Source organism: Eumetopias jubatus, unplaced genomic scaffold (assembly GCF_037043125.1).
Source record: "Eumetopias jubatus isolate StellerSeaLion01/CBP00866 unplaced genomic scaffold, mEumJub1_p1.0 scaffold_6, whole genome shotgun sequence".
In the NCBI taxonomy this organism is placed as follows: domain Eukaryota; kingdom Metazoa; phylum Chordata; class Mammalia; order Carnivora; family Otariidae; genus Eumetopias; species Eumetopias jubatus.
Genome location: NW_028274812.1, coordinates 98,387,742 through 98,405,110, shown reverse-complemented (window position 1 = coordinate 98,405,110; position 17,369 = coordinate 98,387,742). Strand labels below are relative to the sequence as shown.

Sequence of the window (17,369 nt, the reverse complement as noted above, 5' to 3'; positions counted from 1 at the left end):
GTTGTGACAGTTGGATCCCAACCAGCACATGATGGGGGGAATGAATAGCCATCACAGAAGAGCTACACTATTCCCTGACAATCTCTATGCTGAAGATGCTCAGATCTACCTCTCTGACACGCCTTTCCCACCCTTCTCTGGACCCACGTCTCCAATGGGGTAGCAGATGGATATCACCGTTTCCCATCAACCTGTCCCAAACCACTCTTCTCCTCTCCCAAATCATCTCTCCTTCCCCAGCCTTTGATAAGATATCCTGGTTCCTTGTAGTTACATTGGATCCTTCCCAAACTGTCATGGAATTATGTTCTATTTCTCACCCAAATGTCTCCTATCTGATCCTTCCTGCCCCCTTTCACTCCTCCTTCCCAAATCTTTGCTCTCCTCGCCTATCCCTCCACTGCCCCTTGCTGTCAGGCCTTCCTCAATCAGCTTCTCTGGATTTCCACACTTCCCGATAATTTAAACACTGTCTTTCCCTTGTCACTGTCACACGCACACACGCACACGCGCGCGCACACACACACACACACACACACACACACACACACACACAGCCTTCCATGGCTCCTTTAAAGTTATTTAAAAGCTCGAACTCCTTTCAGTCTACCTAAAGGGATAGACTTATTTTCTACTATCACCAGGATATATAAAGTATGTTCCAGTCAGCCAAAATTCCTCATTTCCTACAGGTTCATTGTATCTATTCCCATTGACAATGTTGCACCCTTTTTCCTTTTTATCTATGTCAATCTCAATTTTTGTCATCCTTCAGGACCTACGTTGAGTTTCCCCTCCTCCAGGAAGCCATTTTAATCACGCTAGCCTTCTTCCCTCATTCACCCTATCAGTAAATGTTCACTGAGGGCCCACTCCAGGCCAGGCACTGGGCGAGGCTCTGTGGATTCAGAAGCAAACCAAATGGACAGTTCTTTCCCTGGTAGACATGATAGGCTCTTCCCTCTGAACTTGAGCAGAACTCTGCCATTTTCAGGTATATTGACAATCTCTCTATGATTAGATGGAGCACTTTAAGGGTAGAAGCCACAATTCTACTTTTTCCGAATGCCTAGCACCATGGCAGGAGCATGGTGGTCTCATAACATAGTCTTATTGACTGAACAAAGGACTTGAGTAGGTTTGTAGGGAACATGAAAGAACTCAATGCTGACAAATTTACTTTGGCCAAGTAGGCAGGGGCAACAGAGAAAAGACCAGGAGGCAGGAAGGCTCACTAGACAGCAACTGAGAAGTGAGAAGAGCCGTGACCCTGAAGTAGTGGGGGAGACACTGAGGGCTCAGGGCAGGAAGTCCTCAGCACGGGGGGAGTTCCAGCAGGACTAAATTCCCCAAACCTTCTCTGCTCTAGAGGAAGGGGCAGGTGACTGTGATGTGGCTATACCCGAACATGCAGTGGATGTCACGTATCATGGAAAGCAACAGTATTTTAAAAGAAAAGACACTCCCCTCTGTTCATCGCCAGAGCTTGGTATTAGGTCACACTCCAAATGGATAGTTTTATGGCATAATGATGGGTCTGCAGGCAAATGGCTGGCTAAGATGCACAAAATAAATATAATTACAGAGCACATAGAAGGGGCCAAAGGCGCAGTTGGTTGGGTGTCTGACTCTTGGTTTCGGCTCAGGTTGGGATCTCAAGGTTGTGAGATCGAGGCCTGTGATGGGCTCTGTGCTGAGTGTGGAGTCTGCTTAAGACTCTCCCTCTCCCCCTGCCCCTCCCACTCATGCTCTCTTTAAGATAAATAAATACATCTTTTAAAAAATAAAAATAAAAAAATAATTAAAAAAAAAAGAAGGGGCTGAAGGTACAGAAGGGATCATACATATTCAAGAGGGCCCCAAGTGAGAAGAGGAAGTACTTCCTTCCCGCCAAAGGCTGCTTCTATTTTCCATAATCCAAGGCATTGAGAAGATCAAAGGAGTCCTGCCTGGATTAGACCAGAGATGGGTACAGAGAGTTTGCTATTGGTACATCATATGAATGTGTGTGTGTGCATATGCCTGTGTATCTCGTTTGTATGGAAATGTATATGGAAAGAAAAAAATATATGTATGTCAACATTCCATTGCTTCATTCTTTAGTCTGCCATCATACCACTATATACCCTATGGCCTTCTTCTCACCACTTCCTTAAGTATCCTAACCAAATTAATGATAAATTAAACCTAAATTATAGTAAGAACCAAATTTGAGGCTATCAGCAAATTCAAATGGTAATTCAATATTAGACAAGGATGGCCTTTAAAATAAAAGGATTTTCTGGGGCGCCTGGGTGGCTCAGTCGGTTAAGTGTCTGCCTTCGGCTCAGGTCATGATCCTAGGGTCCTGGGATTGAGTCCCACATTGGGCTCCTTGCTCAGCAGGGAGCCTGCTTCTCCCTCTGCCTGCTGCTTCCCCTGCTTGTGCTCTCTCTCTCTCTCTCAAATAAATAAAATCTTTTAAAAAAATAAAATAGAAGAATTTTCTGATGTGGACAAGTTTGGATGGCTTATTATCAGACGAATTAAATAAAGATGATCAATGCACACCAGAGTGGGTGGTTTCTAAGACTCAATATAACTGAGTCATCATGTTTGGACCCTCCGTTCTTCAGAGCACCCTCCAGCTCCCAGAAGGCCTGGTTGTACGCTCCCATCTTGTAATTGGCTTAAGAATGTGCAAAGACAGAAGCAGTTACCAGAGAGTGATCTTTTGTCAGTGCATGCAGGAAAACTCCTGTGGCCCTGAAAAGCTATGAGTTGTGGGACCATGGGCTCTCTTCCGAAAAACTCAGAACATTAAAAACACACCAGTGAAAAAAAGAAATGGCAAACATCATTTTCCAACTGAACAGATGGGAAAAGTGAGTCATTGGTTGGTGATGGTGGGGGGTGGTTAATTATTCACAATCCTACCAGAAATGTGCTAGAGCCATTGTACTTTTGGGCTTGACTCTGTCCCTCTCAATCCATATAGTTCAATCTTGATTTGTGGTTCTAGTCCTCTCAAGCACACATTGACGCTGTTTCTCCTCTTAGACACCTTTTCTCCTCTACTTGGGCTAAATTATTATTTCCAAACTCATGTGGCCTTTCCCTTATCGTGAGTCATTTGTCTTCCAGCGTCCAAGCCATGGCGAGTTCCCTCTGCCACCATCTATAACACCCACCTCAACGAACTTGCACCTTATCCTTGCTCAGTTCATCCCATCACACTGACTTATACTATGATACAAGCATCACTCTTACACCCCGGACTTTGCACCTTGCTTCCACCATAGGTTATGCTCCCGTGAGCACTGACCACCTCCTCACATTAGTCAAGCTCCATCCTTTCCCTCGCTGCTAGCTCCTCTTTAATCCTACCAGAACAGATGCACTCATAAAATGAGGAGAATGAGGATTCTGGTCCCCCATGTGTCTGTGTAAGCAGCTTCACATTCTATAGATCATATTTCGGGCCCAAAACAATCAGGAACAATGGCTAGGAAAAAACCTAATTGTGAACAGACCCTTACAGATGACTAACGAAAACTGTATTTGTCAGGTGACATATGCTGTTTGTTACACTGTATTTGAGTATAAGCCTTTATAACTAGGAAGCGTTCATGAATATGTCTGTAGAAGATCTAGCCCTCTGTTCTTTTCATGACCACATTAGCTACTATTAGCCTTACACCCATGAGTTCTATCCCTTGGTAATTAAAACCATAAGGCCCTCACGTTGTGTACATGTAGTTTTCACCTCTATTTTAACAAAAATATTATACTCTCCATATGAGAGGCAACGCAGCATAGTGGGGAAGTGTGCAGACCAGTCAGGTGGCCCAATTTCAAATCTCAATTTTGTTCCCTGTCTGGAAAGTCACTTAACCTCTCTGTGCCTCACTTTCCTAACCTGGAAAATGGGAAGAAAACCTTGAGGGCTTGTTTTGCAGGATGCAATGTGTTAATTTTGTAAAGGTTTTAGAGCCATGCCTGGCCCCTCACGAGACCTTGTCATTAGGAGTAGTATGAATCCTCTTATCCTCCCAATAAGGGGGCAGGCATACGCAGCTCCATTTTTTCCATGTAAGAATCAAGGCTTATGAAGCTAGTCACGCACTTCACCTGTGAGGAGGTGGTACTAAGCTCTGATCCAGTTCTTAGCCAGGTACGTGTTCTGCTGCTGTGTGCACTGGAGCTTGTAACAGTGAGCCCACTTCTTCCTCTGGGCTTCTGATTCACAACGGGAACCTATACAGATGGGTCATTCAGACATCACGCAACAGCAAAGTGCTATCAAGATAAGAATCTTTCTGTTCAAACTGTTTGGCTTCCAGAAGACGGGAACAGACCTTCAGTTAAATTTCAGGGTACCCCATGCAAGTCAAATAACAGAGGGATTTTCTCTTTCATCCTGGCAGAAACTGTGCGGTGCTTACTTTCCATTAATAACCCTTGGGCAAGGAACACATCAAGCCACAAAGAAGGCTTTCTCCCCTCTGCCACATTCTGTTAATGATGAACCGGATATGAATATATGGAAATAACCAGGGAATACCGGAACACGAGGAATTTATGTAGCACACCTTCCTGCTATGGAAGTTGTTAGTTCCACAGATATTACTGAATTTAAACCTGCAGTGTTTTTATGATCAAGAAGAACAGGACAGCAATGCATAGAAAGGCCAAGGGCTGACTCAAGGTCATGCACTGCAAGACAGTGGTGAAACACAGAAGCAGAGAACCACTCCTTGGGGCAAAACGTTGTCCTCCAAGCCACCTAAGGCATTTCTGATTGGGTAACGGTGAGTAAGTATGAGCTGGACATTTCTAAGGGCAGGTCAAGGATGGAACACGGTTTGCATTAATTATTTAATTCCAGCAAAGTACATAAGCTTTGGCATTGCTCAATCAGCACCAAGTGGAGTCAGGTTTTCATTCCCTGCGGGGAGAAAAGTACTCAGTGACATGAACTATGACCATAGCAACTACCTGCAGTGCTATTCTCCCCTCTCGAAGGAGTCTACTCCCTGGGGGCAGAATGCACCTTCTCACAGTGAGAACAAGCTAACAAAACAAATCTGTGAAGTGCTTGAGATGATTTTTTTTTTCTATTACCCGAGGAAAGGGATAGTATGGAGTTACATGTGCACTTCAACAAAGGCAAGTTGATTACCATATAAAAACCAACTGTTACAAAGGTTCCAAAAATCACTTACCAATGAAAATGAGATGGGGCCTGTAAAATTAATATCCCTCCCACCTACAATTATTACCACTATTTGGTTCACCTCTCATTCTCTGGTTCTCTTTGAGAAAACACAGGTTTTTCTAGTAAAGCACGGCAAATAGGCACAGACCCCTGAGCTAATCTCCACCCTACTTTGCTGCAGTGGGGGCTTTGGCAGGTCTTTCAACCTCTCTGAACGTCAGTTTCTTCTTCTTTGGAAGGGACAGATACCATCTGTCCTTGCTCACTGAGAAAGTGGCAAGGAAATAAGTCGGGTGACAGATGAAATGTTATGAAGCTTAAACTAGAACTGGGCACCTTAAACAGCCGGGGAAAAGCGTCCAAAGAATCTTTGGTTAATAGCAACGGCACTGGGGTTGTAAAAACAGAGGTGGTCTGACTTACTCCATGACCTGAGCCTTCCCTTGCACCGCCTTCTCTTGCATCTGAGTGTCCAAGGTGTGTGAGGGAAACTGACAGTGCAGAGTTTCCAAGAGCTGTGGTATCACAACAGTATCTGGATGCTACATTACTGGATACAAATATGCACTGTGTGTGTGCACATACATGTGCATTCGTGGGTGTGGGTGTGTGCAGGTGTTGGGGGGAGCAGTGTGCATGCAGGTATGTGGGCTTGTGTATGTGTAGATGCATATGCACATGCATGAGGCGCATATGTGAGTGTGTGTGTTCATTTGATGGGATTAGGTAGAGACCCAGGCAAAAAGACTACAAGTCCATTCTGGCAACAGATACCTGAGTCTCATGAAATGCAACCAAAGGAAAAGAAGAGAAAGCCAATGAATATTCACTTTCTTTCAGGTCCACTACTCAGTTTCCAGACCTGAGCAAACAGCCTGAGTAACTGAGACATTATGTGACTGTCCCTGTGTGAAAACATTCTGGTCGATCTTTCTCTTTTGAGGATCTCTTTGATTTCTCATCACTTCCTTTTGCTAGGCTCTTAAATCTAGTAAGTTACCCTTCTCCCCCTTTCTGTCCCTAAGACACCATACCAGTTTTTCATGTTTTGCAAATTCCATCCCTTGTGAATCCTGGTGACTGAAGGCTCTATCGATGCCAACAGAATTGGGCTGGCATTTTACTGAAAACTTTTTACTGGAGTTGGTTCACAAATGGACTCAGTCTTGCATATTACCCACTTATTATTCAGCATGTGCCTGATGCTGACATGGATTTGCACAGATAGCCTCTGTCTATCTGTGCTTCACTTAGCCTCTAACCGAGGGGCTACCCAGAGGTTAAAGAGCAGACTGGGAAAGATCCCAGGATGAACCATGCCACTGGCTGAGGCACGGTGTCTTTTCTACACACTCGTGCCACTGGCTGAGGCACGGTGTCTTTTCTACACACTGCCAATTTGTGTCAACTCTGCGCTGACCGTATTATCAAAGCGCTTCCGCCCAGGTTCCTTACTGGGTAATGAAACTTATCTGTTGGTGCAATATTTGCAACGGCAACAACACCTTCAGGCTGGGGGTGAATGGCTTTCTGCCTATGCAAGATCAACTGCTTGGTCCATCTGTCTTTAAAGTTAAAGTGACTTCAAATGACCCCCTACGGGACTCCTGGCTCCGCTGGTGGACATGTCCATCCCATGGCTCTAGGTTCACAAGAAGGTGGGTCTGCGTCTAGTTAGCAGCAGAGACTTCGTGAGGTCCCAGGTGTTCGCTGGAAAATATAGCCTCAGGGTCATTGCTACTCAACACCTTTCAAAAGCTCAGCTAAGGACAACAGTATTGGAGGATTTCCCGAAGGGTATGTGGCCATCCATTCCTCTAGATATTCTAAATCTCTCCTTGGACTACTGAGACCATCCCTACGGTGAATCATGCTGGGCCCCAGTAGGACTGTTTTCTCTGATCAAGTGATATAACTGGCCTAGAATGAGGGATATGACATGAAACTGCGCTATGCAACCTGTTACTGCTTACCGTGAAGTCATGTTACATACTGTCCCCTCTAGAAGGATCCATAAGAGAAATCTCTTTGGTCTTAGTTCCAAGAATAGTTCTGCTTCTCTTGGGCAACTGGACTGTTTTTATTGGGGTGGGGGAACTATGTTGGATGCAGTTGGTCATGTTTCACATTTTGCATTGTGAGAAGCAAGTTCAGAATAAAATCTGTAGCCTATTTCTTTTACTTAAGTAGGACTTGCGGACATGCCTTTTGCAGATTAACTTCCCCCTCTAGCTATATCCATACCTTGTTTTGTTTTTGTCTTTTTCTTTCTTTGTTAATTTTTAATTGATTTTATTTTCCTGTGTTGGATAAATTTTGTTAGGCCCTTTTTGGATGCTTTTGGACTGAAATGTAATACATCAGGAAAATGAGAAGCCACAGTGAAGCAGTAATAGTAGATTAAACATAATACATGAAATGTCTCTGAATTCTAATCTTAGGCATCTTATTAATACACCAGGTAATGGGCAGGAATAACTTTTAGACCTATAACAAACGAGCTTAATGTTAAAGCCTAAAGAATAAGAACACGTGGACATGATAAATAATGAGAAAAATTCAGAAATCAAGTGACAAAAGAGAACATATCCCAAACCCCACTGTCAGCCTCCCAACCTGTCAACCTCTTCTGGGAGACAGTCACCAAAGACCCTGATGCTTCCTGTACCTTCTACCTGATGACAACATTTCGCTGCTGTTAAAAAGCACAAGACTCCAAATCACCTACCGTGTTTGTGAATAAATGCAAGTCCTTGTAATATCTGGTACATTATATTCCTTATAGCAGATTCAGGAAACAACTTATTTCTGGATGGGACAAAGGAGGACAAAGGTTATAAATCTAGATTTACATACGAAAACAAATAACTCTATGTTCCTGTTCTTTTGGTTATACAGTAAGAATGTAAGAAAACATTTGCTCACACACTAATGTGACCAGATCCTTTGATAATAAAGACCAAAGAAAAACAACCATTTGTCCGTACAAGACAGCTACCTTGTAAACACTGGTGTATTGGTATAATGGCAACTGGTATGTTCAGTTATGTTACAAAGAAGAAAAGATTAAACATTTTAGAGTAACCGCCCCCCCAAACCCTCCAATCTATCCTATAAAAATCTTCTCTCTCCATAATATAAAACTTAAAAAAATTGTAATGGGGAAAATCTGAGGTCTTCCAGATGAAGTCCTTATGAAATGTAGTGGATAGCAGGGGATAGTGCTGTATTCCCCCCTGGAAGGGCAAACCATACAGCTTCTCTGTTGTTAGCGACAACGAAGACCCTATTTGTAGACTGAATTCACTCAGAGAGAAGCTGGGAGTGAAGCGCTCACTTGCCACTGAGAAAATATGCCCTAGAACTTCCACGTGCTTCACTTTCAAAGTTCAAAAGTGCCACAGCAGGTGAGTTTGTTATTAGTTTCCTCTTCCCAGCACACAAGCCCCTGAGCACTGTACAAGAAAGCAAGGGCAAGAAACCTCCAAGTTCTCCATGGAGGTCTCAGAAAGAACGAAACCATTACACCTTGACCTATAATTGCTCTGCCCATATGTCCTTGTGGGAATGGAGAGCTGCAGAGTATCTGTTCAATCTCTGAGCTTCTCTGGGTGAATAACCCATTGAAACAGGAAAACGGCTGCACTGAATGTGGCTTCTATGAAGGCCTCACGAGGCCTCCAGAGTAGGAATGTGGCCTGGGACCCTCATCTACAGGGAAGCCTAAGCAGCGTTAACTGCGATAGACAAAAGCAAAAAAGAAAACACATCCTCTTTGCGATATTTACTTCTAAGATCACGATGATGAAACTGTACCTTTCTTTAATGAGCTGGTAAAGATTTTCCTTCATGTACTCGAAGATAAAATAAAGATGATCATTTTCCCTGATAACTTCTTTTAATTTTACCACATTGGCATGGTTGAGCTTCTTTAAAGACTGAAAGGCAAGGGGGAGAAACAGACAAAAATGAGAGAAAAATCTGTTGTTGGAAAAGAAAAGCAACCGCACATATACTTCGGAAGAAACATCTAATTCTAGAACCACAGAAGTGCCACAATCCCTATTTTATTGACAATACATGGTATTTCACTGAAGTCAATAATCACCTGAATGTAGAAAAACCATTTCGATTAGCTGACTAGCAAGTAAGTACTTGACCATTACGGGTATTTCTGGCTGCTGGCTGCACCAGCCAATGGGCCAGGGCTATTTTAGGTGCACTCCTTCCAGATGATGGGATTCATGCCATGAAAACGGCCAGAGGGAACCAATGGGGAGCTGAAGCTTTGATTATTCTAGTATTGGAAAAGGTAGCTGCTCTGGGCCGAGATGACCAGCTAACAGTCTGTAGACCCTGTGAACAGGAAGTTGTTCACATAGACAGAGGCTGATAGCCTGAGGCTCTCAACTTCCATCGGACTCATGTGTGTCCATGAGGCACACACCAGTCCTTACGATGGGAGTTTTATTTATTTTTTTTAATAGTTTATTTAATTCAAGTTAGTTAACATATGGTGTAGCACTGGGTTTCAGGAGAGGTATTTAGTGATTCATCACTCACATACAACACCCAGTGCTCTACCCAACAAGTGCCCTCTTTAATCCCCATCCCGCCCCAGACCCCCCACTGATGTGAGTTTCACTTATTTATTTTTTAAAGATTTTATTTATTTATTTTACAGGGAGAGACACAGCGAGAGAGGGAACACAAGCAGGGGAGTGGGAGAGGGAGAAGCAGGCTCCCCACCGAGCAGGGAGCCCGATGCGGGGCTCGATCCCAGGACCCCGGGATCATGACCTGAGCCAAAGGCAGACACCCAACGACTGAGCCACCCAGGCGCCCCTGATGTGAGTTTTAAAGGAGAAAGGATGAAGAGGAGAAATCTCACTGCAAAGCCCTCCTGCCCACCCCCCAACCCAAGGTGAGATGGGAGAAAGAGCTCTGCTTCCAAGAACAGCAAAGGCAAAGAAGTCAGGCGGGTGATGAGAAACAAGAGAGTGGCTCAGAAAATGGGGCGTGACCTGATTCCTCATCCTTGCGCACGTGCAGTTTTCCTGTTCCTGCCACAACCTCATGAGCAGAGCCACGTGTCAACTTTTTTCTGTTTGCATCATTAGTTTTGTTCATGGTGAGCGAGTACACTTTTGTATTCATAAGCAGCGATCCTGTTCATATACGACAGCCAGAGAAACTGTGGCTTTGCTCACCAGATGGTCAGAATTTGATTAACAGTCTCCTGCAAGGGAGTCTCAAAGGGCCACCGGCCAGTGGCATGAGCCCTTTAATTCCAAAAGCCTTTTCCTCACAGAGAAGTGACTCTGATAATAATACATTGTCAAGCCCTCCTTATCTTTGAATTTCCTTAAAAAGAACACTCCTTTTACAAAATAAACACGGTGGCGGAAGACAAAAAGGTGAACACGAATATCCAAATCTAGGACACCCAGTAATAATGCCTCCACGGAATCAGAGCTTGGGAATGCTGTAATATGATCGAGTTACTTCAAGCGGCTGGGAAGAGGGAGGAGATATGGCCAGTGAATGAGAACAAAATAAAACTCTTCTGGAGCCTCTTTCCTGAAAGAAAAACTCCTGCCAAGGAGCCTCTCTAGCAGGAAATCCTCAACCGAAGGCCGGATCCTTCTAGAATGACCCAACCAGGCTGATTAGTTGTTTTAGTGAGGTTGGTTTCCAGGTTCTCCATGAGTAACAAACACAAACATTGCTTAACTCGTAAGTTTTCACCTCTGCAGCCTTCTTTTCTATTCACTTAAAATGCATCACAGCAATGGCTGACATGTCCAGTGGATGAGCTGCAGTGGATGAACGCGGCAAATTCAGTCAGAGGAAAATGAAGTAGGTTTTTTAAGCTTTTCAAGAGGAGCATCCTAGGCAAGGAACAGGGTACCTTCCATGCTTGGCCTGACATTTGTTTTGAGCATGAATTACTGGTTCAAGTCTAAGGGCTCATAGTTCTTGTTCCTGAGTGAGCCTCACGGACAAGTAAAGTCTGTATTAGTTTAATATAAAAGGGATGAATTTTGTGTGGGAGATTTCATAACTCATTTTACAGAGAGAAGGCATCTTATTTAGGCTCAGGAAAGGTTTACAAGGAGAGGAAGACGCAGGACACTTAGAGCCAAGAAGCACAAATAGCAAATTAAAACCAGGTCAGCAGTCCAAATGGAGACTATTTATCCCCATTTGGATGAAGGTTCTTAATAATTTAACAAAACTACAACGTACTGCTCCTCGAGGGTACCCAGGGGCATGAGACACAGTCCTTTATTTGCCTATAAGAGGCAAATAGCCTAATTAAGAAGAGAGGGCACGAATACAAAATCCACAGAACAGAATGAGGGAGATTTTATTAGGGTCAAGAGAATGACAGAGACAAGGAACCTTAGAAATGTTTCAAGAAGGAGTAATCAGCAAACCCCAATGGTCAATGAGTGTATCATCCACAATGTGACTTGAAGGAAGAATAGCATCTAGACAAGTCAGTGGGAGGGAAAGGGTGTGTCAGGAGAGAAGCCCTTCTTAGGTATGGCTGTGGGAGTGGAATGGTGTGGTCTATGCCTGAGGGATGAGAACTGCCCCAGTCTGGCTCTGAAGGAAGCTCATTCAGAAGACTCTGACAGGGGAAGTGGGCAAGGGAATACACTGGTTGGATGCCAGGTGCATATGCCATTGAAGCCTGACAAACGTGAGTCTGAAACCAAGCTTTGTGGCTTAGAGTTGCATTTACCTTGAGCAAGTGACTGAGTCTCTGGGCCGCAGCTGTTCTCAGCAGCAAACCCAAGGTACTAGCACTTTCCTCATGAGGTAGTTGTGAGGATGAAATAAGACAATGCAGATGCTGTCTGGCTTATAGTAGCATCTCAGGAAACGGTAGGTAGTGTGTGAATGGCTGAATGTCCCTGAGATCATTCTGGGGACAGCACATGGGGTGGATAAGATGTGGAGGAAGTGAGGTCACACAGACCAACTGCAGTGAGCTGCAGTTTCTGGGTGAATGGGTAAATGATCCTTAACAGAAGAGGGAGAAAATAGGAGCACTGGGGGAGGCAGACATTCCAGAAAATTCAGGCGCTGATATCCATGAAGCAGTTGGATATGTGGGCCTGAAGCAGGCATCAGCAAACTTTTCTTAAAGGGACAGAGAATAAATATTTTAGGCTTTCTAGGTCATATGGTCCCTGCCCCAACTACTCAACTTTGCCATCAAAGTGTGAAATCCGCCAATAGAAAATATGTAATCAAGTGGGTGAGTGTTCCAACAAAATTGCATTTAAACAGAACATGGCCATTCATCAACCCCTGGTCTAGTGCTTACAAAGGATAAAAGATTTGATGAGACCACTGAAGTGAGGGAAGTAAATGAAATTACTCGGGAGGAGATTCAGAGCAAAGGAGAAAATGGCTAAGGATGGAATGTGAGAAATCATCGCTATTTAAAGGGTGAACGACAGAGCACTTGAAGAAAGGCAAGAAAGAGGTAGGACAGTGAGGCCAAAGCAGAGTCACACAGCCCTGGGAGAGGACAGTACCCAACACCGCAGGCAAGAAAATGCCTGAGAAAACGAACTGGAGGGGCGCCTGGGTGACTCAATCGGTTAAGTGTCTGCCTTCGGCTCAGGTCATGATCCCAGGGTCCTGGGATCGAACCCCATGTCAGGCTCCCTGCTCAGCTGATCAGGGAGGATGGAGGGTACATATATTTATTTAGAGACGGAAGAGAAGGAGCCAGTGGAAAGGAAGAGCTTAAAGAAATGGGAAGGTTCACAAGAGCCAAAAGGTGGGAGCAGCCCAAGTGTCCGTCAATGGGTGAATGGATCAACAAAATGTGGCATCTACCTAAAACCGAATAGGATTTCACCTTAAAAAGAAGGAAACTCTGACACAGGCTATGACATGAACCTTGAAGACACGATGCCAAGTGAAATAAGCCAGGCACAAAAAAGAAATACTGCATGATTCCAGTTATCTGAGGCACCTGGAGTAGTCAAATTCATAGACAGAAATTACAAGGGTGTGTGCCAAGGGCTGGGGGCAGAGGGGTCCACGGGGGTTGCTGTTTAACGGGTTCAGAGTTTCAAGTGTGCAAGATGAAGAGAGTTCTGGAGGTGGATGGAGGTGCTGACCATACAACAATACCACTGAATACCACTGAATGGTGCTCTTACAAATTCGTAATATGATAAATTTCATGTATGTATATTTCATCACACTTGGAAAGGGAAAGGACATTAGTGGGAAACATGCGAGATCGGAATAAATCTGTGGTTTAGTTAATAGTACTATACCAAAGTTTAAAAAAGTATATTTACTAATATAATAGCAATCTTCTACTTTGAGCTATTAGCTGTATAATGTTGTCATTTGCCCCCTTTTGTTAGCATCAGTGGAACAATTCAAACAGAATGACTAACTCTATCAACCATAAATCTAAGCAAGTATAAAGCTATTTTAATCAACCATACATAAATTTTTCCCTGGTGTATTAATAAATACCTTAACCTCCCGAAGGTTCATGCATTCCTCCCAGGAATAAAACTTTCTTTTCATTCTAAAAGAGAACAAAGAAACAAATAGCATGCTTATTCCCAGTAACAGGCTAAACTTTCTTGTTTAAAAATGTTTTCAATCTAGGCAGGGGGGAGGTGGAAAACAAAAAACCCAAAACACTAAAAAACCCCAAAACCCCAAACCCAAAACAAACAAAAAATATGTTTTCATTCTGAATCTAATGAGTAGCGCTTAAAGCTGGTTTCAATTTCTACCAAATATTATACTATCCAAAACATTCATTTTAAAATCTGGCAGGGCGATCAATCCTACATCACAAAATTTCCCAGCAGAGACGGAGCAAGGCAGTGCAAGGAGACCTCTCCAGCTGACTTGCTCCATCACTAATTGGCTAACCTTGTCCTGGAGGCTAATCCTTCAGGCTTATTTGATATAGACTAGAGCCCTCCAACAGAATTTTCTGTATTAATGGGAATGCTCTGTGCTGTCCAGAATGGTAGCCATGAGACTGTACAAATCTGGGCAGTGAATACTTGGAATATGGCTAGCATAACATAGGAACTCAATTTTTAAGAAAATTCACATTTAAATGCCCTATGGTTACTTGCCACCCTGTTGGACAACACAGTTCTAGACCCTCTGGTGCAGAGGTTGGCAAACTATGGCCCACGGGCCAACTCTACCCCACCATCTCTTTCTGTGCAGCCCATAACTAAGAATGATGTTTGTATTTTTACATAGTTGGGGAAAACACATCAAAAGAAGCGTGAGATCTCATGACGTGTAATAATTTTATGAAACTCAAATTTCAGTTTCTGTAAAAAGTTTTATTGGAATACAACCACACTCATTCATTTATACCTGGCCTATAGCTGCTTTTACACAATCGCAGAACTGTGTTGGGGCAGGACCATGTGGCCTGCAAAGCCTGAAATATTTACTGTGTGGCTCTGTACAGACGAAGTTTGCCAACCCTGGCCTACAGCCTGAGGGGAGAGAAAGACAACCCTATGGGCTAAGCAGAGACCCAAGTTTCAAGGTTCTATCTTGCATCGCACTGCAATCACATGGTCTCATTAGACTCTTCCAGTGGCCCCCGGGTAATAGATGGGACAAGGGAGGAAATGAAGACACAGAGAAGTCACGTGATTTCCCCCAAGGTCTCCCTGCTAGCTAATAAGAGGCCAACTTCCATCTCTCCACCTCACTCTCACACTCTGTCGTCAACGTCACACTGTCTGCTGGTGGAGTTCATGCCCCAAATATTCTTTAGCCCCTCCTGTGTGTGGCAGGGGCTTTGTCAGGCACTAGGGATACAACAGTGAGAGGGGCATCCTTCGTGGACCTGACATCGCAGCAGGAAGGCAGGCAATTCATCATCACTTTCTGTGCTGAGTGCTGGAAAGGAAAGGCACAGGACACGGTGAGAGCAGACCCCAAAGTGACCTAATTTAGTCTGGGGTATCAGGAAGCACTTCTGGAATGAGGTGATAGTTCAATTAGGACCTGAAAGATCAGTTGAATTTAGCCCCTGGAGGTAGGAGGCAGGGAATATCAATGTGAAGACTAGGGGCAGAAAGGGATTTGGTGAGTTCAAGAAGCTGAAAGTCCAGAGTAGCGGGAATGACGTCGGTAGGGGGGTAGTGACAGGAGATCAGACTGAAGAAAACAAGGGAGTGGCCAAGTGATGCAGCAAGTTGTAGGTCACATTAAAAATTGGAGGCTTGATCCTAAAATTGATAGGACGATATTGCAAAATGCTATAGTTTGGGTTCCTCTGAAAGCAGAGCCTGAGGCAAGGACTCAGATGCAGGTAGTTTATTTGGGAGGTGATTCCAGGAAGCCAGGGCAAGGAGCAGGGAAAATGGGAAGAGAGACATGGGAAACCCATTAAAGTGTATGTTACTGAGCTGATACCCAGGTGTGCAACTGGGGCTCAGTCCTGCTGGAGGCCTTCTATTGGCCTGTGTGGAGAGTGCCCTGGTTGAGCGTCTCCCGTGTGCTTTTTGGGGGGCGGGGTGCTGGTAGTGGGCATAGAACTATACACCACAGCACACTGAAGTCAGGTGGGACAAGGTGATGAGAGGGCAGCAGGGACACAGTGTTTGGTGCAAATGACTTTAGACAATTAGATTCATGTGTTTAAAGTAATCCCTTCATACTGGAATGGAGAGGGGTAGAATGGAAGCCAGGAACCCCACAGAGGAGATTATTCTCATGGTAGAGGTGGTAAATGATAATGGGTTGAATGGGAGGTTAGCAGGGAGAATACAGAGAAGTAGGTGGATCAGACAAATATATAGTAGTTGGAATCTACGGGTCCAGGTGGCCAATGCTGGGCATACAGAGGGAGGTCAGGAGGATGTGCAGGTTTTGAAGGGATGGTAGTGTCATTCATAAGATAGGGAACACTGAAGGAAAAACAGGTTTGGGGCAAGAGAGGGAAAATGTTGGATAAAAGCTCAGTTTGGGATATAGTGAGTCTGAAGTGTCTACAGGGCAACCAAATGGAGATGTTGAGAAAGTGACTGGATATAGATGGGTATAGAAGGGAGGCCCTAAATTGGTCCCTGAAAACTCCCACCTCCTGATGTTCAGAGCCTGGGATAACACCTCTCCTTCAATGACTTGCTTCTAACCAATGGAATACAGCAATGTGAGAGGAGGTCTCTTCTGGGATTAGTTTACAAAAGCAAAAAGATGTGACTTCCACCTTGGTAGAAGCCTCTCTCATGGCCTTCATGGTCCCCACATCTTGAAGCAAGGTGCCATGTTGTGAGCTGCTCTTTGGAGAGGCCCACATGGCAAAGGACTGAGAACAGCTTCTAGCCAACAGCCAGGAGGAACCTGAGGCCCTCAGTGCAACCACGAGGGAGGTATGGAATGCTGCCCGCAATCACGTGAGTGAGCCCGGAAGTGGATCCTTTCCCAGTCCAGCCTTGAGCGAAGACCCCAGCACTGGCCAACACCTTGACTGCAGCCTCATGAGAGACCCTAAAGTAAAGAACTCACTTAAACCACGCCCAGACTCCTGACTCACAGAGATAATAAGTGTGTGTAGTTTTAAACCACGAATTCTTGGGGTAAATGGTTATGCGGTAACAGATAACTAATACAGTGGACTCAGACTGCAAAGGGCAAGTGGAGTGGGGAGATGAAGACAGTGGTCCCCAGACCACCACATGTGTAAATGATCCAAATTAAGTCACTTAACTTCTCAGAGTTTCAGTTTCCTTTCCAATTAAATGTTTCTAAACCTGCTTGTTACTATGTCACAATAGGATAAGACACCTTGAAAACGTACTAGTGCAATAAACAAATCTAAAGTAGGAATGTGGTTAAGACCTCTGCCATGAACGTTCCAGAGCCAACAGTCACCTAGCCCACAAAAATCAATGTCTAAGTCTTTCCTCCATGCCTCCCACCCACCCCCCTTCAGAAATATTTCAATGATGAGACATGCAGAGGGTAGAGTTAAAACGATGTTGACAATGTGTAGTTGAGGATGAACTGATGTGAGTGAAGAATAAAACTTACTTTTTAATGGCAATCAGTTCCCCAGACTCAATGCTTCGTCCCAGTAGGACGGAACCATAGGTTCCATCCCCGAGTTGCTTGATCGTAGTGTATCTATTCATGG

The 17,369-nt window shown here is 44.3% G+C and overlaps 1 protein-coding gene across 3 annotated transcripts in view; it reads right to left on the bottom strand.

Annotated features, from left to right (window-relative positions):
- CILK1 (ciliogenesis associated kinase 1) overlaps window positions 1-17,367 on the bottom strand; it is a 36,166-nt gene extending 18,799 nt beyond the window's left edge. For all 3 annotated transcript variants that reach the window (XR_015768345.1, XM_088023936.1, XM_028097693.2), the window contains exons 1-4: window positions 17,267-17,367; window positions 13,715-13,769; window positions 9,014-9,135; window positions 7,926-8,005 (exon numbers count right to left, since the gene is read on the bottom strand). Coding sequence is in view for 2 of the 3 variants with exons in the window: in XM_088023936.1 (XP_087880062.1) it covers window positions 7,926-8,005; window positions 9,014-9,135; window positions 13,715-13,769; window positions 17,267-17,367 (358 nt within the window). In the remaining variant the exon portion in view is untranslated. The remainder of the gene's footprint in view (window positions 1-7,925; window positions 8,006-9,013; window positions 9,136-13,714; window positions 13,770-17,266) is intronic.
- Between the last annotated feature and the right edge of the window lie 2 nt (window positions 17,368-17,369).